The following is a 25,864-nucleotide window of genomic DNA, read 5'->3' as shown; positions in this document are numbered from 1 at the left end:
TAAAAAGTGTCATTCCGTAACTGGCTATAACTGGCCTTTTGGTTCAGTAAAGTCGTGATTTTAAAGCATACAGTATCAAAAACAATTACAAGTGGAGCCTATTAGATTGTCCCTTTCCATGATATTGGTCTTCTCCCGTTGCTGCCTCGGTTCAGAACATGTTCAAGTTGAACTATGGACACTAGAACTTTATTTCAGTTCTGATGATATTGCAAAGACATGATGATGAGTTTGATAACTCGAATGCATTTGTTACTTTCAAGCTTGTGAATACTGAGAAAGTTTTTACAATGGGTTATGCTCATCACGATTTTATTATTATTATTATTGTTATTATTATTATTATTGTTATTATTATTATTATTATTGGTGGTGGTGGTGCTGTTTTTATTATTATTATTATTATTAGTAGTAGTATTAGTAGTAGGCCTATTGTTATTATTTTATAATAGGAATAAATAATAAATGTTATTTTCATTGTGAGACAATCTCAAAGTGCTGACATCCAAATTGTCCTATTATGTCCAAAGTGTGATAACAATGATTTAGTTGTTGTATAACCTTTACTTGGTTAAGATGAGGCATGGTTAGCATTTTTTGAGGGCAGTCTTGCTCCGTTGTGCTTTGTCGCTGTCCATGGTGCTAGAATCCCTTGGTCCATATTAATTTAGAAACGACCATAAAGGTTGGTGGGATATAATGGAATATGTCATGTTTTCCGGAATGCCTTATTAAATCAATTACTTATTTAACGATTTGACAAACTGCTTGACTGACTGCTTGTTTTCATTCTCGGACGTTCTCAGTCTGTCACTGAGCGCCGCTGTTGGTCAGGGAATCAGAGGCTGGGTAGATAGCGCTCTTTCAGCACCGCCCAACATCAGGTCAGTTTAGAGGTCTCAGTCTGGAGAGAACGACGCGGTGAAAGAGAGCCTTATTTTTTACCTCTGCATATCAGATAGCCCATATTTCGTTGATTCAACGGTTTTGCTTGTGTTATAGTATTTTTTGGCGTGACGGACGTTTTTACAGCTGCCGTGGAGCTGAGCACGTACAGAGCTGAGCACGTACAGAGCGTACAGAGCAGTATGTTTGGGAGAAAAGAGGATTTTACAAAGAAATGGCTGATAGGATGGCTTGTCAGTGTTGTTTTCCTGTCGAATTCAGTCGAAGCTCAAGTCCGGTATTCCATCCCAGAGGAGATGGTGACCGGCTCTTTGATCGGGGATATATCTAAGGATTTGGGTCTGGGTATCCGGAGACTAAAATCCGGACGAGCCCGCATTGTTACCGAGGATATCAACGACTGCGTCCTGTTTCAAGCAGACAAAGGGATCCTGCTGGTGAAAAAGCGCATAGACAGAGAGGAGCTTTGCGGACAGGCGTCTCCCTGTAGTTTCAGCTTCGAAGTGGTTCTTGAAAACCCGATGGAATTATTCAGCATCACAGTGGAAATTCTAGACATCAACGACAACTCGCCAGCGTTTCCCTCCAAGGAGATATCGCTGGATATAAGCGAATCAGCGGTACTCGGTGCGCAGTTCATTCTAGGGAGCGCGGTGGACCCTGACGTAGGTATTAATACGCTACAGAGCTATAGTCTAAAACCCACTGACCATTTTATCTTGAAAGAGCAAACGCATTCTGATGGAAGTAAGTACGCCGAGATGGTGTTACAAAGGCCCCTTGATAGAGAGCAACAAGCCGAGATGCGTTTAACATTAACTGCGGCTGACGGTGGCGACCCACAGCGCACAGGCACCGTGAGTATACGCGTCATTGTGCAAGATGCAAATGACAATGCCCCTATTTTCTCTCAAGCCGTTTACAAAGCATCTGTAGTTGAAAATTCTCCCATGGGTACATTGGTCACCATTGTAACGGCAGTGGATGCAGACGAGGGCTCGTATGGCCATGTTACATATTATATCGATCAGGTGGCACGAAGTAATAATGTGTTTACACTCAACCCAGACAATGGAGAAATTAAAGTTTCAGGTGAGATTGATTTCGAAAAATCGAAACATTATCAATTTAATGTTATCGCCAAGGACAAAGACTCGTTATCAAATTCATGCAAAGTCGTAATAGAAGTAGTTGATGTGAACGATAATGCTCCTATCATTGCTCTGACCTCTTTCTCCAATTCAATTCCTGAGGATTCACCACCTGAAACCACCGTAGCGATCATAAATGTAAAAGACCTAGATTCGGGTAAGAATGGAAATGTGAATTTCAGCATTGGCCGATTTCTTCCGTTTAAAATCAAATCTACCTTGGCAAACTATTACACTTTGGTTACAGACGGGGCGTTAGACCGTGAGACCGTATCAGAATACAACGTCACAATCACGGCTTCTGACCAAGGCATGCCCTCACTGCGTAACAATAAGACACTGCTCGTTAGAATTACTGACGTCAATGATAACATTCCAGTGTTCGGCCAAAACGTGTACTCGGCCAGTGTTGCAGAAAATAATTCTCCTGGTGTATCCCTCACATCCATTCACGCTAGCGACGCCGACTGGAACCAGAACGCTAAAGTGTCGTACTTTCTTGAGGATGCAGATGTCAGTGGGACTCCTGTGTCCTCATTAATTTCAGTTAACTCGGAGACCGGTGTTATATACGCGTCAAGTTCGTTTGATTTTGAAAAGCTGAAATCATTTCAAATCCAAGTGAGAGCGCAGGACGGAGGCGCGCCTTCATTGAGCAGTAGTGCGGTTATAAAGATTGTGATCGTGGACCAGAACGACAACGCGCCTCAGGTTCTGTACCCAGTCCAGACTGGCGGCTCTCAGGTGGCTGAAATGGTGCCTCGTTCAGCAGATGTGGGCTATCTGGTCACTAAAGTGGTGGCTGTTGATGTGGACTCTGGACAGAATGCCTGGCTCTCCTATAAACTACAGAAAGCCACAGACAGGGCTCTGTTTGAAGTGGGCTTACAGAATGGAGAAATAAGAACTATACGCCAAGTGACTGATAAAGATGCTGTGAAACAAAGGCTCACTGTTGTAGTGGAGGACAACGGGCAGCCCTCTCGTTCAGCTACAGTCAATGTTAACGTGGCGGTGGCCGACAGCTTCCCTGAAGTGCTCTCGGAGTTCACTGACTTTACGCACGACAAGGAGTACAATGACAACCTGACTTTTTACTTAGTCTTGGCTTTGGCTGTAGTTTCATTCCTGTTCATCACGTGTTTAGTGGTGATTATATCAGTGAAAATATACAGATGGAGACAGTCTCGCATCCTCTGTCATTCCAATCTCCCGGTTATTCCGTATTATCCACCGCGTTACGCAGACACTCTGGGAACAGGAACTCTACAGCACGTGTACAATTACGAGGTGTGCATGACGACTGACTCCAGGAAGAGTGATATGAAATACATGCGACCCATTAGTCAGAGTTTGGTGAGCGTTGACGTAGCCGGGACAGATACTCTGCAAAGAGAGAAGCAATCAGCGGACGACTCACGCACGACAACACTGGTGAGTTGATTTGATAAATACCTATCTGAATGCGATGGCACTGTCCACAGATCTGATGAGATGTGGTAGCATTGATATTGTGATGTTATCACATTGTTTTATTTCGATTGAAATCGTATGCATTGACCTTCAGTGGTAACTAGTTCTGCTTCCTCTGGAGCAACTTTCTGTCGCTGTCCATGGTGCTGGTGCTCCAGAGATTCCCTGTATACCGAGAGCTAATTGCACTTGATTGATATATTGTTTAGTTTGCATAACACCATGAACACCTTCCATGAAATGTATTATTTATACAACTAGGCTATGCCTTTGAATAGGTCAGCAGTTTGGGAATTAACATAGGCCTACATAGGATATTATAGTGTACGTCATTCACTACTTAGGTAAAACAGATTAAATTAATTTCCGGGCAGTAGTTAGGATTTCATTGTTTGTGCCTGCTTTTATTCCTGGTGTGTTCAGTCGTGTAATTTACAAATAAGATTGGCATAACCAAGTGGAAAAATTCTAGTCTCGTGTAGCCATATCTCACTGCGTTTACCGTGTATGGACTCTGAGGGCCGCTGTTGATTAAAGCTACAATGTGGACGTTTATTCTCTATCATTTGTGGCGCAGTTGCCCCTCCTATATGTTCTCTCTAACACGGACAGACGCAGACAGAGAAAGCGCCCAGCGTTTAGGGCTGCCATTAAAGGAGCGTTCCCGGAACATTCTCGTTGATTAATTTCATACGGCTTTGTTGGAAATACGATTTATATTTTTTCTCTGGATTCTAAGACGAACCTTGTTGATTTTTCAAAGGACATGATCGATCAGTTTGTTTTCATTGGAATGGGTTATTTGTGGACGACAGGCCGCAGAGGCGGAGGGCAAGTACTCGTTTTCATTCTTTGTCTCTGCGCCCTAGATTCCGTGATTGGACAGGCACGGTATTCCATACCGGAGGAGCAGGCAGAGGGCTCGTTTGTGGGCAACATCGGTAGAGATTTGGGGCTGGAGGTTAAGAGACTCGTGTCCGGTAAAGCTCGTATTATAACCAAAGGAGCGAGGCAGTACGTAGATCTCAACCGAGACAAAGGGATTCTCGTTATTAAAGAACGAATCGACCGAGAGGAGCTATGCGGACAGACAACGCCTTGCAGCTTCAGCTTTGAGCTCATAATAGAGAACCCCATTCAGCTATATCGAGTCACAGTCGAAATTGTAGACCTGAACGACAACACCCCGTCCTTTCCAAAGGAAGAAATCAATTTGGAAATAAGCGAAAATGCCCTAAACGGCGCTCGCTTTTCTTTGGAGAGCGCAGTCGACTCTGATGTTGGTATCAACGGTATCCAAAATTATTCCCTCAAACCGACAGATAATTTTAAACTGGAGGTACACAGCCAACCCGATGGAGGTAAATATGTCGAAATGATTCTGCAAAACCCGTTAGACAGGGAAAAGCACGAGACGCTCTCCCTGATACTTACAGCAACTGACGGAGGTGAGCCTCAGAGGTCTGGCACAGTGCGCATCCATGTCACTGTCAGAGATGCAAATGATAATGCACCCGTGTGTGGCCAGCCCGTTTACAAAGCAAATATAAAAGAGAATTCCCGTAAGGGTACTTTGATAACTACCGTTAGCGCAAACGATGCAGATACGGGTCTGAATGGAGAGGTCAGTTTCTCCATCGCTCATGTCGCCAAAGAGGCAAAGGAGCTATTTGAGCTTAACACGGATACAGGGGAGATTAAAGTGGCAGGGAACATAGATTTTGAAAAGACAAAATATTACCAATTAAATGTACTCGCAAAAGATACCGGTAGCCTCTCCGACACGTGCAAAGTTGTCATTCAAATTACTGATGAAAACGACAACGTTCCAACTATACAACTAATGTCATTTTCAAACTCGATAGCAGAGGACTCGCCCTCTGGATCGACTGTGGCTGTTATTAACGTGGAGGACGCAGATTCTGATATTAACGGTTTGGTTCAATGCACCATAAACAGGGATGTCCCCTTTAAAATTGAGTCCTCCTTAACAGATTATTATACAATAGTCACAGATGGCTCCCTAGACAGAGAAACTGTATCTGAGTATAATATAACCATTACGGTTTCTGACGAGGGTTCTCCACCTCTCTCCAGCAGCAAGAACATAACCGTCAAAGTATCAGACGTGAATGATAACGCGCCCAAGTTTGATCAAACCCCGTATATTAAATCTATTATGGAAAATAACTCTCCAGGGTTTTCTATATTTGCAGTCAAGGCCAGTGATGCGGACTGGGGCCAAAATGCTCGTGTGTCTTATTTCCTGGATGATAAACAGATCAACGGGGTGGCTGTGTCCTCTTTTGTGTCAGTAAATTCAGAAAACGGTGTCATCCACGCTGTGAGGTCATTCGATTATGAGCAAATCAAGTGGTTTGAGTTTAATGTCACAGCACGTGATGGTGGGTCTCCACCACTCAGCTCAGTGGTCCCAGTTAAGATATCAGTCCAGGACCAGAACGACAACGCGCCTCAGGTTCTGTACCCAGTCCATACTGGCGGCTCTCAGGTGGCTGAAATGGTGCCTCGTTCAGCAGATGTGGGCTATCTGGTCACTAAAGTGGTGGCTGTTGATGTGGACTCTGGACAGAATGCCTGGCTCTCCTATAAACTACAGAAAGCCACAGACAGGGCTCTGTTTGAAGTGGGCTTACAGAATGGAGAAATAAGAACTATACGCCAAGTGACTGATAAAGATGCTGTGAAACAAAGGCTCACTGTTGTAGTGGAGGACAACGGGCAGCCCTCTCGTTCAGCTACAGTCAATGTTAACGTGGCGGTGGCCGACAGCTTCCCTGAAGTGCTCTCGGAGTTCACTGACTTTACGCACGACAAGGAGTACAACGACAACCTGACTTTTTACTTAGTCTTGGCTTTGGCTGTAGTTTCATTCCTGTTCATCACGTGTTTAGTGGTGATTATATCAGTGAAAATCTACAGATGGAGACAGTCTCGCATCCTCTATCATTCCAATCTCCCGGTTATTCCGTATTATCCACCGCGTTACGCAGACACTCTGGGAACAGGAACTCTACAGCACGTGTACAATTACGAGGTGTGCAGGACGACTGACTCCAGAAAGAGTGACTGTAAGTTCTCCAGACCCGGTAGTCAGAATGTCCTGATAATGGACCCCAGCTTGACAGGGACCATGCAGCGGATTCAGAGTGAAAAGAGCATCTTAGACGAACCAGATTCTCCACTGGAGGTGAGTCTTATGTCCTAGATCATCTAGCAAAATATAACTCAATACATTTGCTGGCCTTTTTTGACCCTGCAATGTACTGTATACACCTGTGCTGCTACGCACATTCTTCCTCTGACTGCATTGTGTTTGAATGGTTTGAGTCCAATATGCTTGTGACATTCAATGCTTTGCAGCATTACTGAGCACTGTGTGACGTAGTGTGGCTGTTTCAGCACCACACTGTGTGAACAGCGCTTCTCCTTGTTACTCGACCGTGAGCAGTGACTCTACCCAGGATGGCTGGAGCATCTTGAGCCATAAGCCTACTGATGATCCTGTTTACATTGTTTTCAATACTCACAACAGGCGTTTTCTATGGTCTTTCTTGTTTATTTGTATCATAGTTCATTAACCCGAATTTATATCTGCAGTAGTCTGTGTATTTGGGTATTGGAATCTCACATTGGCTAATGTTTAGCCTACTTGTCAGCTTCATTTACCAGTTAGGGACTTTGGGTACAGAAAACAATACATCATAGTAGTGTAAGAGGTAGTACCTTAAACCAGTGAGCCCTTGGTAAGGAGTAACTTAAACCAGTGAGCCCTTGGTAAGGAGTACCTTAAACCAGTGAGCCCTAGGTAAGGAGTACCTTAAACCAGTGAGCCCTAGGTAAGGAGTATTTTAAACCAATCAGTCTTAGGTAAGGAATATCTTAAACCAATCAGTTCTAGGTAAGGAGTATTTTAAACCAATCAGTCCTAGGTAAGGAATATCTTAAACCAATCAGTCCTAGGTAAGGGGTATCTTAAACCAATCAGTCCTAGGTAAGGAGTTTCTTAAACCAATCTGCTCCTGTTAGTTGAAACCTGAGGGTGCCATGACTTTTTAAGAGCTAGGGATATACATGAGTACACTGTTGGTCCCTTTTGGTGTTGGTGAGGTTTTAACAGCCTAGCTTTGGGTCTCATAGTAGTCTTGTATTCCTGTTTGATCACCTTGTGCAGGTGTTTTGAATCAGACGTGAGTGTGTATATGCCATATAACTGATAGTTTATTAGCAGTAACCTGTGCGTTTCCAGGATAATGTTTTTATTTTATTTTATTAATGTCTGTATTTCATAACAGGTCTAGCCTGACCTAGGTGGTGCCAGTGAGAGGGCTAGCCTCTTCAGTTCTCTGAACTCAGGTGAAGAGTTGTGTTTCCTGTAGACCATAGTAGGACATCAGCCATAGTGTGATGTTTATGCTTGAACCGGTCTTTTCCCCTGTTTAATAGGACTAGTAGCTAGCTAGCTAGCTAGCTGGCTAGCTAGCTTTGCACAGAAACAAATTGCATTTGTGTATCCTATATGGTTTGATCTCTTGCTATGTGTGCTGCCTTTCCTTTGAACCAACTGGTCAATACTCATATCATTTATCTTCTTTTTTGTGCTTTGTTTTGGAGTGGGGGTGCCGGTGCAGAGAGGGGGTAGACTGGTTTCCTGGGCCTCATCTTACACTGCAGGTGGCGTGTGAAGTGTACTTGATCAATCACTGTAGAACACATAGGATCACAGTTTGTTCTGATTGCCGTGTGCTGGCTGTTTATTTGCCATGTTTTCTGTGTGTTTGTCATGTGTTTGTCGTGTTTGCTCTGTTTGCTGTGTGTTTGCTGTGTATTTGCTGTGCATGTGTTCCCAGACTCACACCTTTGTCCTGAGACTGCTGGGGTGGTAGTGTCCCCCTCTCCAGCCCGTCACCCTGCCCTAATTGTGTTACTACGGCAAGTATAGCCACACTGCTCTCTTAGATCAAAAATGCTAACTTACAAGCATTGAACAGTACCCATGGTATTCAACCTCAACTCCATTCTCTAGGCTATGTTGTTTTCCAGCATCATCTCCATTCATTTAAATCAATTCAGAATGTTATCGAACTGGATTCATGTCTCTGTTCCCTTATTAACGAATTGGGGTGCCTAGTATACTCCCAAGGACCTCCCCTCCTGTAACTAACAAAAATGTGACTTTGTTCTGCAGTGTATTTGACCAGCCGCTAGCTACATTAGCATTATGACAGCCTATAAACTCTCCATTTGAACATAGTGGTGTCATGGAAATTCTGCATTATTAGATCTTAGTTGAACCCCTTAACATATTAAGACTTTAGTTGAAGTAATTTAACAGACTGTGCATTGTTTTGGCCAGTTAGAGCTGGCCTCTCCTTCCCTGGCTATAAAGGACTATTGTTTACTCTGTAATCTTATGTTTTTGTAGAAGCAAGTGTCTCTACTCGTACCCCCACCTTACCAGTTCTCTCTGACGACAAAACAGGAATGCACCTGGTCTGGGGGGGAGATGACCAGCCACCAAGGTCGCTCTCTTTGACTGTATGAATCTTACTGTAACCGCACATCTGAGCCGCCATTTCTCACATTGCAGACTGCTGTGTGCATGAAGAACTGAGATTTGGCGGTCCCCTTCTCCAGACGGGTTATTGGGGGTGTATCTATGTTATTGTGCTGTTTGTGTGTATTGTATGAGGCTAATGTGCTGCTTGTGTGCTTGCATGTAATAAACTTTGTAAAACTTAGAACGTGGGCATTGAACTCTCTCCTGAACAATGCTTTGTCACAGAAATGTCCACGACAATGGTTATCAAGTTTATAGTTTTTACCGTACAGCTTCCCTCAAGTGCTCTCTGAGTTCACTGAGTTCCAAGGAGTTCAATGACAACCTGTCTTTTACCGTAGTCTTGGCTTTGGGAGTAGTTTCATTTCTGTTTCTGTTAAGTGATTATTATATCAGTGAAGACATAGAGGACGACTGACTCCAGAAAGAGTCACTGTAAATTCTCCAGACCCGGTAGTCAGAACGTGATAATGGACCCAGTCTTAACAGGGACTGGGCAGCAGATACAGATTGAAATGTATTTTAAACAAACCAGATTATCCACTAGAAGTGAGTTTATCCATATTGTTATACAGTATGCTGCATTTTACATTTTCAAAGGCATTTTGAGGTGATATTTTAGCTTTTCAGCACCACTCAAATATGGACAGCGCCTCATTCATGTGACTGAACAGGGGCTTGTGCTATGATCTGTTGGATAACTCTGCTTAAGATTTTTTTATTTATCCTGTCTAATCCATTTTAAATGTATATAGTGTTAGTTTGTGATATTCAACCTTTCTGTTATTATCTGACTACTGTAGCATTGAAAGGTATTATATAGATTCAGATATAATATAGATCGATTTGATGCAGTATGCGACCTCTCTTCTCTTGTTTCCATGTAACTCTACATGGGTTCCTTGTCTTTATTGGTGTTCATGTTTTGAACTCTAAGGGACGCTGTTGATCAGTAGAATAATTTCTCTGCAGTGTTCAGTCAGTGTTCTCCTCCCCTGTTCTCTGCTATATGAGAGAGAGAGAAACAGTCTGTGCTTCAAACGAGGTGCGGCTTGACATTCGCTCTCATCCATATTCGTCTCTAAAAGCCTTCAAGAGATTTAAAAAAAAATCTACAGTCTATTCTCTTAAATCTGCTTTCATATTAACATCGGATACGTCATACGAACTTCATATTGTTGGCTTCATACATTTTTTTTATTGCAATGGCCTTCAAATGGTTTTCTCAATTGCGTTTGCGGTCTGGACTTCGATGGCAAGTGCTTGTTTTTCTCCTGTATTTCAGTCAAATTGTGGCAGGACAAATCCGCTATTCCATCCCGGAGGAGATGAAGAAGGGGTCGCTTATTGGTAACGTAGCTCAAGACCTGGGAATAGATTTGAAAAGGCTCCGTGCGGGTCGGGCCCGTATCGTGACGGGAGAGAGCGTTCAGTACACGGAGCTGAAGACAGACAAAGGGATTCTAGTCGTGAGTGAGAGAATAGACCGAGAGCAGCTTTGCGGCGACGTCACACCGTGTAGTTTCAGCTTTGAGATGATTTTAGAAAATCCATTAGAACTCCACCGTATAACAGTTGAGATTATTGATATAAATGACAATGCTCCTCTATATCGTAACAATGAAATCAATTTCGAAATAAGCGAATCGGCTACTTTAGGTTCGCGTTTTGGTTTGGCCAATGCAGAGGATTCTGATGTAGGAGTTAACGGTTTACAAAGCTACGTTTTAAGTCCGAACGACAATTTCATTCTGAAACAGCATGCAAATCCAGATGGTAGTAAGTATGCGGAAATGGTGCTTCAGAAACCGTTAGACAGAGAACAGCATCCCCGTCTTTCTTTAAAGCTGATCGCTGTAGACGGTGGAAATCCTCAGAGATCTGGTACAGTAAATATAGATATTACTGTCCTAGATGTCAATGATAACGCTCCTGTATTTAACCAGTCCGTGTACAGGGCTACGGTGATGGAAAACGCCCCTAAAGGCACCTACATCACAACTGTAAATGCAAGTGATGTTGACAGCGGATCAAACGGCCTGGTTGCGTATTCTTTTTCTAATCTGAGAGAACATTTATACGACATATTCAGCATTGATGAAACGAAAGGCATCATATCCGTTTCGGGGGAAATAGATTTTGAGAAAGATAGAAAATATGAAATCAGAGTCGAGGCAAAAGACCAGGGCGGTTTAACAGACGCAAGTAAAGTGGTGATTGAAGTTACTGACGTTAATGATAATGCTCCGGTAATAAACGTCATGTCCTTCTCCAGCCCCGTGTCTGAAGATGCTCCTCCAGGCACCACGATTGCTATTATTAATGTAAAAGATGCTGACTCAGAGAAAAACGGACAAATCCTTTGTTCCATAGACCCGAAACTGCCATTCAAAGTCAAGACTTCATTAACTAGTTATTATAATTTGATCTCAGATATAGCCTTTGACCGAGAATCGACATCGGAATATAATATTACCATAACAGCAACTGATTCAGGTTCCCCTCCGCTCTCTAGCACCAGAACATTACACCTAAGAATCTCTGATATCAATGACAATGCACCATTATTCGATAAGGGAAACTATGCTGCCTACGTCACAGAGAACAACTCACCTGGAATGTCCATATTTACAGTGAGCGCGCAGGACTCTGATTGGAATCAAAATGCAAGAGTCTCCTACCTCCTCGAGGACACGCAGATCAATGGAAGCCCTGTTTCTACCTATATATCCATTAATGCAGAAACAGGAGTTTTACATGCAGTTCGATCCTTAGACTATGAGCAGATTAAACAACTAAGGTTTGTGGTGAAAGCTCAAGATGGAGGCTCCCCTAGCCTGAGCAGCAACGTGACTGTCACTGTGTTTGTGGTCGACCAGAACGACAACGCGCCTCAGGTTCTGTACCCAGTCCAGACTGGCGGCTCTCAGGTGGCTGAAATGGTGCCTCGTTCAGCAGATGTGGGCTATCTGGTCACTAAAGTGGTGGCTGTTGATGTGGACTCTGGACAGAATGCCTGGCTCTCCTATAAACTACAGAAAGCCACAGACAGGGCTCTGTTTGAAGTGGGCTTACAGAATGGAGAAATAAGAACTATACGCCAAGTGACTGATAAAGATGCTGTGAAACAAAGGCTCACTGTTGTAGTGGAGGACAACGGGCAGCCCTCTCGTTCAGCTACAGTCAATGTTAACGTGGCGGTGGCCGACAGCTTCCCTGAAGTGCTCTCGGAGTTCACTGACTTTACACACGACAAGGAGTACAACGACAACCTGACTTTTTACTTAGTTTTGGCTTTGGCTGTAGTTTCATTCCTGTTCATCACGTGTTTAGTGGTGATTATATCAGTCAAAATATACAGATGGAGACAGTCTCGCATCCTCTATCATTCCAATCTCCCGGTTATTCCGTATTATCCACCGCGTTACGCAGACACTCTGGGAACAGGAACTCTACAACACGTGTACAATTATGAGGTGTGCAGGACGACTGACTCCAGAAAGAGTGACTGTAAGTTCTCCAGACCCGGTAGTCAGAACGTGCTGATAATGGACCCCAGCTTGACAGGGACCATGCAGCGGATTCAGAGTGAAAAGAACCTCCTTGATGAACCTGACTCTCCACTGGAGGTGAGTTAACAGACATTCAAACTTAGCTCCTTTTTATAAACATATTTAAACTGGGCTATTTATTTTGCAGGTTTATTCTCTGTTGTCTCAGTTGTGTCACAAGTTAGTTATCGAGTGTTTCCTGCAAGATAGCCTATTTATGATGTGTGTTATAGTACATTTTATAAGATCAACTCAACAATATGGTGTAGGTGAAGGTAATTTCAACACACACATTGGGTAATTGGGCGGCTGTGGTTCAGGAGTTAGAGCGTGTTGTCCAATGACTGTAGGGTTGGCGGTTCGAATCCCGGCTCCTCCTGGCCACGTCAAAGGGTTTTCTTCTTCACTGAGCCCCAAATTGTTCCCAATGAGCAGGCTAGCACCTTGCATGGCAGCTGCCGCCATTGGTGTGTGTGAGTATGCGTTAATGGGTGAATGAGAGACCATTGTAACGCATTTGGATAATAGCGCTATATACTAAGTGCAGTCTGTTTACCATTTAGCATAATGCCTTGAAATTACAGTGCCACACAGCTTTGCAGTAAGCCGTTCATTGCGTCGCTGTCCATGGTCCTGAAACTCTTCTCTCTTTGCTATGTATTGCTACGAGTTAATGCCTACATGTTGCTTAGGTACAAATGCAGAGCTTATGATTGTAACTCTTACAAATACCTAGCCAATAACTGACATTGTTGTACATACCCATGGCATTCAATATTTGGCTACAACAACCAACCACTGATAAATGTATCATGTTCGTTTGAATTTGAAAAACTGAAATTGTTTCAAATCCAAGTGAGAGTGCAGGATGGAGGTGCGTCGTCTTTGAACAAGTAGTGCAGTTAATAAAGTTAGTGAGTCTTGGCTTTGCCTGTAGTTTAATTTATCTTCATCACGTGTCATGGTTGTCGCCTATTTTAGCATTCCAATCCCATATTATCCATCGCATTACGTAGACACTTCCGGGCGGAAACTCTACAGTATGTATACAATTACGAGGTGTGCAAGACGGCTTACTCTAGAAAGAGTGACATGAAGTATCTGAAACCTTTTATCTACAGTAAATGAAATCGTATTGAGCTTCAGAAGGACTATATCTTTCCTTCCTCTGGAGCAATGTTATGTCGCTGTCCATGGTGCTGGTGCTGAATCAGTCGACTGTTGACAGACAATCAGATAGGTTCATATCCGTTATTATGTTTACCATATGCCACGGCTATGACGTCTAATTCCTTTGCACAATTTTAGTATAACTCCGCGTCTGGCTTCATAATGTTGTAGCCTTCAACAACAAGAACGATTTAAGCCGTTGTAGAATGTTAATACCGTAATTCACGAATATGAATGCCACTCTGTTGTATATTATACAAATTAATGTTAATACATATGCACATTATGAAATAAATAACGCTAGCCAGTGATGAAAAAAGAAATATGCTAGTTATGTGAATGCTGTGTACAGCTACAAGGAGGGCATATTTTATTTTGAACATTATTATTTATTAATACAAATTATTTAAATAAGAGTGTGTCTATTCAGGGCTGTACGTTAACTTTTTTAGCTCCTAGCACTGGTGCTACAGAGGTAAAAAATTTGTAGCACAGGCCAAAATCTTTTAGCACAGGCCAAAAGTTTGTAGCACAGGCCAAATTTTTTTTGCACAATTTTAAAATGTCCGTTATCACCTCTAAAAACAATAAGTAAAGCATTTCATCACTTATACACACTAGCAAAGGATATTTGGGGTAGTGAGTGACTTTGTGGTTGCCTCAAAGGGTGGGTGAAGGTTGAGAGAAGGTTGTGGGTTCGAATCCCGCTTGTCTCAGGTCCTTTCTGTGTGGAGTTGCATGTTCTCCCTGTGCTTGCGTGGGTTTCCTCCGGGTGCTCCGGTTTCCACCCAACACCAAAGCAGGGCTGTACATTAACTTTTTTAGCACATAGCACTGGTGCTACAGGGGTTGATGGTTCTGTAGCACAGAGCCAGAAAGTTGTAGCACAGGTATAAAATGTCCATTATCACCTCTACTGAACACAAGTTATGCAGTTCATCACTTAAAACCACCTGGAAAGGGATGTTACTGTACGTATACAATATTAAATAATAACAAATGTTTTCAGACAAGCATCTTTAGGTTTTCCCGGCTTTTGATTTTGCGGTGTCTTCATGATTTGGGTTATCTTCTTTTTCATTAATAATTTCAACATATTTTTCCTTTGCTCGTTTGTTTGGGTTTTTCTTTATGATCTGAACAAGGAACCAGTGTTTCCTGTGGAATTGATGTCTTGGTGTGGTGGTGCCAAGCTAAAGACAGCTAATATAAGGAGGATTTCTATACCAAAGCGGGGGTCTGGGCGTCCTCCCCCCAAAAAGTTTCAGAGACCTAGTTTCCTGTATTCTGGTGACTTGAATGAAATAATGAAAATAACAAAATCATATACAGTATAATTGAAAAGTATACTGAAACAGCATGTTTAGCCTACATGAAATATTTAATTTTGAGTTATGGGGTGAGAATAATAGATAGAATGTTTTATTTAATTAAAAAAGTTATGTTTGATGCCCTTTGATGCTTAACTGCATACTCATTCCTTCTAAATCATCACTCTTTCTAATCTCTCATCCTGCCCTGTCCCCTTCCTTCTCCTCTCTCTTCTCCTGCTCTCCTCTCAACAACCTCTATCCTCTCCTCTCTCACCTGTCCCTCAACTCTGTGCTGGTCCTGCCTTCTTCTACCACAATCACTGCCTTTTTACATAGCTTACATAAATAATACGCTAGATTAGGCTTCGCTTAACTGATATTTCGTTGCATTTGCTGTTGCTTTGACTGGCACTTTTAGGTAGCTGGAGGAACATTAACGCGAAGCTAGTGTCGTTTCGGTTCAGCCAGCCAAAAAGACAGTCGCTCAATCAGTCAGTCAGGGCAGCGCCTCTGATTCGCATGTTGTAGGCTACTCGCGCTTGTGGTGTGGGAAGTCTCCTTGACAAATTATGCTTGCTGACTGACGGACAGCAGTGTGTAAGCTATGGAGGCTTCGCTTCGGCTCAAACATAGTCTAGGCTACTGGGTGCATGTGTAGCTCCACGTCGTGTTTCTAGACTGTATTTTTTAGATAACGTTACATATTTATCACACTTCAACTATAGGCTATTTTTTTTACTTGTCCAATCAGACAACTGCATGAGGCACTTGCCCGAACAGAGTTTACTGGTCCGGGGGAAGCTATAGGCTAGCCTACCTGACTGCTCTCACTTCATTTCACCTCACTCGTCCTCCCGGCTTCAACACGGAAAAAAACGCTAACGTTACATACAAGCGGCTCGCCGTCTGTCGCACGCGTGCTACAGGGCAAATAAATTAATCGCACAGACATTTTTTTTCATAGCACGTGCGACATATATGTCGCAATGTACAGCCCTGCTATTACTTTCATATTGCTATACTTGGTTTTATAAGAGCAATAGCTCAGTTCAGGCTCGCGCATCCGGCCGTACAACGCCGCTTAATGTGATATTATAACCATATACCACGGCCTGTCTTGAGCTATTGCTTTAATAGTTTAGTTCGTGTAACACCATATGGAATTCATATATACGCATATCATGCATGTATAGTGGCTGTGAGTCATTCACTGTTTTCATAAAACATTAAAACAGCTGTGATTTAATTATTTGCATGCCTGTGAATTTATTTTGTTTTTATCATTGTTATTGTTATTATTATTATTGATTGATTGTGCCTCCTTTAATTCATAGTATGTGCACAGTCGTGTAAAAAGATTGTCATAACTGAGTGCCAATACCAGAGATTAATTTAGCCATTAATTTAGCTGTGTTTACCACGTATGGACTCTGAGTGCCGCTGTTGATTAATGCTACACTATATGGACTTTTATTCTCTGGTTTGTGGCGCAGTTGCCCCTCCTGTATGTTCTCTCTAACACAGACAGACGCAGACAGAGAAAGCACCCAGCGTTTAGGGCTGCCATTATAGGCTCTCGGGACGTATTCTTGGATTGATTCATACTTCTTTGTTGGACACACGGTTATTTTGACTCTGGATTCCTAGAAGAACCTTGTTGTTTTGGCAAAGGATTGATCGATATATTTTTGCTGGAATGGGTTATTTGTGGATGACAGGCCGCAGAGGCGGAGGGCAAGTACTCGTTTTCATTCTTTGTCTCTGCGCCCTAGATTCCGTGATTGGACAGGCACGGTATTCCATACCGGAGGAGCAGGCAGAGGGCTCGTTTGTGGGCAACATCGGTAGAGATTTGGGGCTGGAGGTTAAGAGACTCGTGTCCGGTAAAGCTCGTATTATAACCAAAGGAGCGAGGCAGTACGTAGATCTCAACCGAGACAAAGGGATTCTCGTTATTAAAGACCGAATCGACCGAGAGGAGCTATGCGGACAGACAACGCCTTGCAGCTTCAGCTTTGAGCTCATAATAGAAAACCCCATCCAGCTATATCGAGTCACAGTTGAGGTCAGAGACATTAACGATAATACGCCTTCCTTTCCAAAGGAAGAAATTAATTTGGAAATAAGCGAATCTGCTGTGTCCAGGGCGCGTTTTTCTCTGGAGAGCGCAATAGACCCAGATGTTGGTATCAACGGTATACAAAATTATTCCCTGAAACCAACAGACAATTTTAAACTGGAGGTACATAGCCAATCCGATAATGGAAAATATATTGAGATGATTCTCCAAAACCCGCTAGACAGGGAGAAGCAGGAGACGCTGTCTCTGGTGCTTGTTGCGACCGACGGGGGAGAGCCTCAGCGGTCTGGCACAGTCCGCATCCATATCACGGTGCTGGATGCCAATGATAATGCGCCAGTTTGTGGCCAGCCAGTTTATAAAGCAGACGTTAGAGAGAATTCTCCTAAAGGGACGTTGGTAACCATCGTTAATGCAAACGATGCTGATAAAGGATTCAATGGAAATGTCACCTACCTATTGGCTCATGTAGCCAAAGAGGCAAAGGAGCTATTCGAGCTCAATGCAAATACAGGGGACCTTAAACTAATAGGTGCCCTGGATTTTGAAAAGTCCAGAAATTATCAAATTAACATACAGGCAAAAGATCACTGGGGTCTCACCGACACGTGCAAGGTGGTCGTACAGATTACTGATGAGAACGATAATGCCCCAACCATACAGCTAATGTCCTTCTCCAACTCTATTCCAGAAGATTCCCCTCTTGGAACAACTGTAGCTGTTATCAATGTCGAGGATGCAGACTCCGAGAGCAATGGCCTCGTGCAATGCTCTATTAACGCAGACATCCCTTTCAAAATTGAGTCCTCTTTAACAGACTATTATACAATAGTTACTGATGGATTATTAGACAGAGAAACTGTATATGAGTACAATATTACCATTACAGTTTCTGATGAAGGCTCTCCACCCCTCTCTAGCAATAAAAATATATCAGTCAAAGTATCAGACGTGAATGATAACGCGCCCAACTTTGATCAAACCCCGTATATTAAATCCATTATGGAAAATAACTCTCCAGGGTTTTCTATATTTGCAGTCAAGGCCAGTGATGTGGACTGGGGCCAAAATGCTCGTGTGTCTTATTTCCTGGATGATAAACAGATCAACGGGGTGGCTGTGTCCTCTTTTGTGTCAGTGAATTCAGAAAACGGTGTCATCCACGCTGTGAGGTCATTTGATTATGAGCAAATCAAGTGGTTTGAGTTTAATGTCACAGCACGTGATGGTGGGTCTCCACCACTCAGCTCAGTGGTCCCAGTTAAGATATCAGTCCAGGACCAGAATGACAACGCGCCTCAGGTTCTGTACCCAGTCCAGACTGGCGGCTCTCAGGTGGCTGAAATGGTGCCTCGTTCAGCAGATGTGGGCTATCTGGTCACTAAAGTGGTGGCTGTTGATGTGGACTCTGGACAGAATGCCTGGCTCTCCTATAAACTACAGAAAGCCACAGACAGGGCTCTGTTTGAAGTGGGCTTACAGAATGGAGAAATAAGAACTATACGCCAAGTGACTGATAAAGATGCTGTGAAACAAAGGCTCACTGTTGTAGTGGAGGACAACGGGCAGCCCTCTCGTTCAGCTACAGTCAATGTTAACGTGGCGGTGGCCGACAGCTTCCCTGAAGTGCTCTCGGAGTTCACTGACTTTACGCACGACAAGGAGTACAACGACAACCTGACTTTTTACTTAGTCTTGGCTTTGGCTGTAGTTTCATTCCTGTTCATCACGTGTTTAGTGGTGATTATATCAGTGAAAATATACAGATGGAGACAGTCTCGCATCCTCTATCATTCCAATCTCCCGGTTATTCCGTATTATCCACCGCGTTACGCAGACACTCTGGGAACAGGAACTCTACAGCATGTGTACAATTACGAGGTGTGCAGGACGACTGACTCCAGAAAGAGTGACTGTAAGTTCTCCAGACCCGGTAGTCAGAACGTCCTGATAATGGACCCCAGCTTGACAGGGACCATGCAGCGGATTCAGAGTGAAAAGAACCTCCTGGATGAACCTGACTCTCCACTAGAGGTGAGTTAACAGACATTCAAACTTATCTCCTTTTTCGAAACATATTTAAACTGGGCTATTTATTTTGCAGGTTTATTCTCTCTTCTCTCAGTTGTGTCACAAGTTAGTTATCAAGTGTTTCCTGCAAGATAGCCTATTTATGATGTGTATTATAGTACATTTTATAAGATCAACTCAACAATATGGTCTAGGTGAAGGTAATTTCAACACACACATTGGGTAATTGGGCAGCTGTGGTTCAGGAGTTAGAGCGTGTTGTCCAATGACTGTAGGGTTGGCGGTTCGAATCCCGGCTCCTCCTGGCCACATGTCAAAGGGTTTTCTTCTTCACTGAGCCCCAAATTGCTCCCAATGAGCAGGCTAGCACCTTGCATGGCAGCTGCCGCCATTGGTGTGTGTGAGTATGCGTTAATGGGTGAATGAGAGACCATTGTAACGCATTTGGATAATAGGGCTATATACTAAGTGCAGTCTGTTTACCATTTAGCATAATGCCTTGAAATGACAGTGCCACACAGCTTTGCAGTAAGCCGTTCCTTGCGTCGCTGCCCATGGTCCTGAAACTCTCTTCTTGTCATTCCTATGTATTGCTACGAGTTAATGCCTACATGTTGCTTAGGTACAAATGCAGAGCTCATGATTGTAACACTTACAAATACCTAGCCAATAACTCTGACATTGTTGTACATACCCATGGCATTCAATATTTGGCTACAACAACCAACCACTGATAAATTTATCATGTTCGTTTGATTTTGAAAAACTGAAATAGTTTCAAATCCAAGTGAAAGTGCAGGATGGAGGTGCGTCGTCTTTGAACAAGTAGTGCAGTTAATAAAGTTAGTGAGTCTTGGCTTTGCCTGTCGTTTAATTTATTTTCATCACGTGTCATGGTTGTAGCCTATTTTAGCATTCCAATCCCATATTATCCATCGCATTACGTAGACACTTCCGGGCAGAAACTCTACAGTATGTATACAATTATGAGGTGTGCAGGACGGCTGACTCTAGAAAGAGTGACATGAAGTATCTGAAGCCTTTTATCTACAGTAAATGAAATCGTATTGAGCTTCAGAAGGACTATATCTTTCCTTCCTCTGGAGCAATGTTATGTCGCTGTCCATGGTGCTGGTGCTGAATCAGTCGACTGTCCCGGTGATTCCCAGTGTCTTGATAACTAATGTTATTGAATATTATATGACAGGTAGCTCAAATCAAGCAATCTGATAGGTTCATAGCCGTTATTATATTTACCATATACCACGGCTATGACGTCTAATTCCTTTGCACAATTTTAGTATAACTCCGCGTCTGGCTTCATAATGTTGTAGCCTTCAACAACAAGAACAATTTAAGCCGTTGTAGAATGTTAATACCGTAATTCACGAATATGAATGCCACTCTGTTGTATATTATACAAATTAATGTTAATACATATGCAAATTATGAAATAAATAACGCTAGCCAGTGATGAAAAAAGAAATATGCTAGTTATGTGAATGCTGTGTACAGCTATGTGCAGTCAGCAAGGAGGGCATATTTTATTTTGAACATTATTCTTTATTAATACAAATGATTTAAATTAGAGTGTCTATTACTTTCATATTGCTATACTTGGTTTTATACTCTTATATAGCTCAGTTCAGGCTCGCGCATCCGGCCGTACAACGCCGCTTAATGTGATATTATAACCATATACCACGGCCTGTCTTGAGCTATTGCTTCAATAGTTTAGTTAGTGTAACACCATATGGAATTCATATATACGCATATCATGCATGTTTAGTGGCTGTGAGTCATTCACTGTTTTCATAAAACATTAAAACAGCTGTGATTTAATTATTTGCATGCCTGTGAATTTGTTATATTGTTTTTATCATTGTTATTGTTATTATTATTATTGATTGATTGTGCCTCCTTTAATTCATAGTATGTGCACAGTCGTGTAAAAAGATTGTCATAACTGAGTGCCAATTCTAGAGATTAATTTAGCCATTCATTTAGCTGTGTTTACCACGTATGGACTCTGAGTGCCGCTGTTGATTAATACTACACTATATGGACTTTTATTCTCTGGTTTGTGGCGCAGTTGCCCCTCCTGTATGTTCTCTCTAACACGGACAGACGCAGACAGAGAAAGCACCCAGCGTTTAGGGCTGCCATTATAGGCTCTCGGAACGTATTCTTGGATTGATTCATACTTCTTTGTTGGACACACGGTTATTTTGATTCTGGATTCCTAGAAGAACCTTGTTGTTTTGGCAAAGGATTGATCGATATATTTTTGCTGGAATGGGTTATTTGTGGATGACAGGCCGCAGAGGCGGAGGGCAAGTACTCGTTTTCATTCTTTGTCTCTGCGCCCTAGATTCCGTGATTGGACAGGCACGGTATTCCATACCGGAGGAGCAGGCAGAGGGCTCGTTTGTGGGCAACATCGGTAGAGATTTGGGGCTGGAGGTTAAGAGACTCGTGTCCGGTAAAGCTCGTATTATAACCAAAGGAGCGAGGCAGTACGTAGATCTCAACCGAGACAAAGGGATTCTCGTTATTAAAGAGCGAATCGACCGAGAGGAGCTATGCAGACAGACAACGCCTTGCAGCTTCAGCTTTGAGCTCATAATAGAAAACCCCATCCAGCTATATCGAGTCACAGTTGAGGTCAGAGACATTAACGATAATACGCCTTCCTTTCCAAAAGACGAAATCAATTTCGAAATCAACGAATATGCGGTGTCCGGAGCACGGTTCTCTTTGGAGAGTGCCGTCGACCCCGATGTTGGTATCAACGGTATCCAAAACTATTCCCTTCGACCGACAGATCATTTCAAATTGGAGGTGCACAGCCAACCTGACGGAGGAAAATATATTGAGATGATTCTCCAAAACCCGTTAGACAGGGAGAAGCAGGAGACGCTGTCTCTGGTGCTTGTTGCGACCGACGGGGGAGAGCCTCAGCGGTCTGGCACAGTCCGCATCCATATCACGGTGCTGGATGCCAATGATAATGCGCCAGTTTGTGGCCAGCCAGTATATAAAGCAGACGTTAGAGAGAATTCTCCAATTGGGCATTTGGTGACGACCGTCAGTGCAAACGATGCTGATATGGGTTTGAATGGAAAGGTTACATTCTCTATCGCTCATGTAGCTAAAGAGGCAAAGGAGCTGTTTGAGTTGAACGCGGAGACAGGTGAAATTAAAGTGTTAGGGAAACTAGATTTCGAAAAGACGAATAATTATCAGTTAAATGTGCAAGCGCGGGACAACGGTGGATATACTGACACATGTAAGGTCGTGGTTCAAATTATGGATGAGAATGATAATGTTCCCACCATACAGCTGATGTCTTTTTCTAACTCTCTCTCAGAAGACTCACCCGCTGGCACCACTGTAGCCGTCATTAACGTGGAGGACGCAGACTCTGATGGGAACGGTCTTGTTCAGTGTTATATCAACAAAGACATCCCATTTAAAATTGAGTCCTCCTTAACAGATTATTATACAATAGTCACAGATGGCTCCCTAGATAGAGAAACTGTATCTGAGTATAATATAACCATTACGGTTTCTGACGAGGGTTCTCCACCTCTCTCCAGCAGCAAGAACATAACCGTCAAAGTATCAGACGTGAATGATAACGCGCCCAAGTTTGATCAAAGCCACTATAGTAAATCCATTATGGAAAATAACTCTCCAGGGTTTTCTATATTTGCAGTCAAGGCCAGTGATGCGGACTGGGGCCAAAATGCTCGTGTGTCTTATTTCCTGGATGATAAACAGATCAACGGGGTGGCTGTGTCCTCTTTTGTGTCAGTGAATTCAGAAAACGGTGTCATCCACGCTGTGAGGTCATTCGATTATGAGCAAATCAAGTGGTTTGAGTTTAATGTCACAGCACGTGATGGTGGGTCTCCACCACTCAGCTCAGTGGTCCCAGTTAAGATATCAGTCCAGGACCAGAATGACAACGTGCCTCAGGTTCTGTACCCAGTCCAGACTGGCGGCTCTCAGGTGGCTGAAATGGTGCCTCGTTCAGCAGATGTGGGCTATCTGGTCACTAAAGTGGTGGCTGTTGATGTGGACTCTGGACAGAATGCCTGGCTCTCCTATAAACTACAGAAAGCCACAGACAGGGCTCTGTTTGAAGTGGGCTTACAGAATGGAGAAATAAGAACTATACGCCAAGTGACTGATAAAGATGCTGTGAAACAAAGGCTCACTGTTGTAGTGGAGGACAACGGGCAGCCCTCTCGTTCAGCTACAGTCAATGTTAACGTGGCGGTGGCCGACAGCTTCCCTGAAGTGCTCTCGGAGTTCACTGACTTTACGCACGACAAGGAGTACAACGACAACCTGACTTTTTACTTAGTCTTGGCTCTGGCTGTAGTTTCATTCCTGTTCATCACGTGTTTAGTGGTGATTATATCAGTGAAAATATACAGATGGAGACAGTCTCGCATCCTCTATCATTCCAATCTCCCGGTTATTCCGTATTATCCACCGCGTTACGCAGACACTCTGGGAACAGGAACTTTACAGCACGTGTACAATTACGAGGTGTGCAGGACGACTGACTCCAGAAAGAGTGACTGTAAGTTCTCCAGACCCGGTAGTCAGAACGTCCTGATAATGGACCCCAGCTTGACAGGAACCATGCAGCGGATTCAGAGTGAAAAGAGCATCTTAGACGAACCAGATTCTCCACTGGAGGTGAGTCTCATGTCCTAGATCATCTAGGAAAATATAACTCAATACATTTGCTCACCTTTTTTGACCCTGTAATGTACTGTATACACCTGTGCTGCTACGCACATTCTTCCTCTGACTGCATTGTGTTTGAATGGTTTAAGTCCAATATGCTTGTGACATTCAATGCTTTGCAGCACAACTGAGCACTGTGTGACGTAGTGTGGCCATTTCAGCACCTCACTGAGTGAACAGCGCTTCTCCTTGTTACTCGACCGTGAGCAGTGACTCTACCCAGGATGGCTGGAGCATCTTCAGACATAAGCCTACTGATGATCCTGTTTACATTATGTTTTCAATACTCTCAACAGGCTTTTTCTATGGTCTTAATTATTTATTTGTATCATAGTTCATTAACCCAAACTTATATCTGCAGTAGTCTGTGTATTTGGGTATTGGAATCTCACATTGGCTAATGTTTAGCCTACTTGTCAGCTTCATTTACCAGTTAGGGACTTTGGGTGCAGAAAACAATACCTCATAGTAGTGTAAGAGGTAGTACCTTAAACCAGTGAGCCCTTGGTAAGGAGTACCTTAAACCAGTGAGCCCTTGGTAAGGAGTACCTTAAACCAGTGAGTCCTACTGTAGGTAAGGAGTACTGTACATTACACCAATCAGCTCTAGGTAAGGAGTATCTTAAACCAATCTGCTCCTTTTAGTTGAAACCTGAGGGTGCCATGACTTTTTAAGAGGTAGGAATGTACATGAGTACACTGTTGGTCCCTTTTGGTGTTGGTGAGTTTTTAACAGCCTAGCTTTGGGTCTCATTGTAGTCTTGTATTCCTGTTTGATCACCTTGTGCAGGTGTTTTGAATCAGACGTGAGTGTGTATATGCCATATAGCTGATAGTTTATTAGCAGTAACCTGTGCGTTTCCAGGATAATGTTTTTATTTTATATTATGAATGTCTGTATTTCATAACAGGTCTAGCCTGACCTAGGTGGTGCCAGTGAGAGGGCTAGCCTCTTCAGTGCTCTAGGGCTCAGGTGAAGAGTTGTGTTTCCTGTAGACCATAGTAGGACATCAGCCATAGTGTGATGTTTATGCTTGAACCGGTCTTTTCCCCTGTTTAATAGGACTAGTAGCTTTGCACAGAAACAAATTGCATTTGTGTATCCTATATGGTTTCATCTCTTGCTATGTGTGCTGCCTTTCATTTGAACCAACTGGCCAATACTCATATCATTTATCTTCTTTTTTGTGCTTTGTTTTGGAGTGGGGGTGCCGGTGCAGAGAGGGGGTAGTCTGGTTTCCTGGGCCTCATCTTACACTGCAGGTGGTGTGTGAAGTGTACTTGATCAATCACTGTAGAACACATAGGATCACAGTTTGTTCTGATTGCCGTGTGCTGGCTGTTTATTTGCCAGGTTTTCTGTGTGTTTGTCATGTGTTTATCATGTTTGCTGTGTGTTTGCTGTGTATTTGCTGTGCATGTGTTCCCAGACTCACACTGTGCCTTTGTTCTGAGACTGCTGGGGTGGTAGTGTCCCCCTCTCCAGCTTGTCACCCTGCCCTAATTGTGTTACTACGGCAAGTATAGCCACACTGCTCTCTTAGATCAAACATGCTAACTTACAAGCATTGAACAGTACCCATGGTATTCAACCTCAACTCCATTCTCTATGCTATGTTTTTTTCCAGCATCATCTCTATTCATTTAAATCAATTCAGGATGTTATCGAACTGGATTCATGTCTCTGTTCCCTTATTAACGAATTGGGGTGCCTTGTTTACTCCCAAGGACCTCCCCTCCTGTAACTAACAAAAATGTGACTTTGTTCTGCAGTGTATTTGACCAGCCGCTAGCTACATTAGCATTATGACAGCCTATAAACTCTCCATTTGAACATAGTGGTG

The 25,864-nt window shown here is 43.1% G+C and overlaps 3 protein-coding genes across 3 annotated transcripts in view; all 3 read left to right on the top strand.

Annotated features, from left to right (window-relative positions):
- The window catches only part of LOC311317504 (protocadherin beta-16-like), a gene marked incomplete at both ends in the record, with an annotated part of 16,656 nt that extends 9,651 nt beyond the window's left edge, over positions 1 to 7,005 (top strand). Inside the window, 3 exons of the mRNA XM_084448578.1 lie at positions 1,003 to 2,382; positions 5,624 to 6,741; positions 6,973 to 7,005. Of these exons, the coding sequence (XP_084304704.1) occupies positions 1,003 to 2,382; positions 5,624 to 6,741; positions 6,973 to 7,005 (2,531 nt within the window). The remainder of the gene's footprint in view (positions 1 to 1,002; positions 2,383 to 5,623; positions 6,742 to 6,972) is intronic.
- A 3,434-nt stretch (positions 7,006 to 10,439) lies between these two features.
- LOC311317503 (protocadherin gamma-A6-like) lies at positions 10,440 to 23,987 on the top strand (the record flags this gene model as incomplete). The annotated part of the gene is made up of 3 exons (XM_084448577.1): positions 10,440 to 10,584; positions 11,608 to 11,810; positions 23,040 to 23,987. 3 exons carry the CDS (start codon positions 10,440 to 10,442, stop codon positions 23,985 to 23,987), a joined length of 1,296 nt encoding a protein of 431 aa, XP_084304703.1.
- LOC311317940 (protocadherin gamma-A3-like) lies at positions 16,842 to 19,268 on the top strand (the record flags this gene model as incomplete). Its single annotated transcript, XM_084449096.1, has 1 exon — positions 16,842 to 19,268. One exon carries the CDS (start codon positions 16,842 to 16,844, stop codon positions 19,266 to 19,268), a length of 2,427 nt encoding a protein of 808 aa, XP_084305222.1.
- Positions 23,988 to 25,864: the final 1,877 nt, after the last annotated feature.

Source organism: Borostomias antarcticus (genome assembly GCF_949987555.1).
Source record: "Borostomias antarcticus genome assembly, chromosome: 14".
Classification (NCBI taxonomy): domain Eukaryota; kingdom Metazoa; phylum Chordata; class Actinopteri; order Stomiiformes; family Stomiidae; genus Borostomias; species Borostomias antarcticus.
The sequence above is the reverse complement of the archived record's forward strand: the minus strand, read 5'-3'. Positions and strand labels throughout refer to the sequence as shown.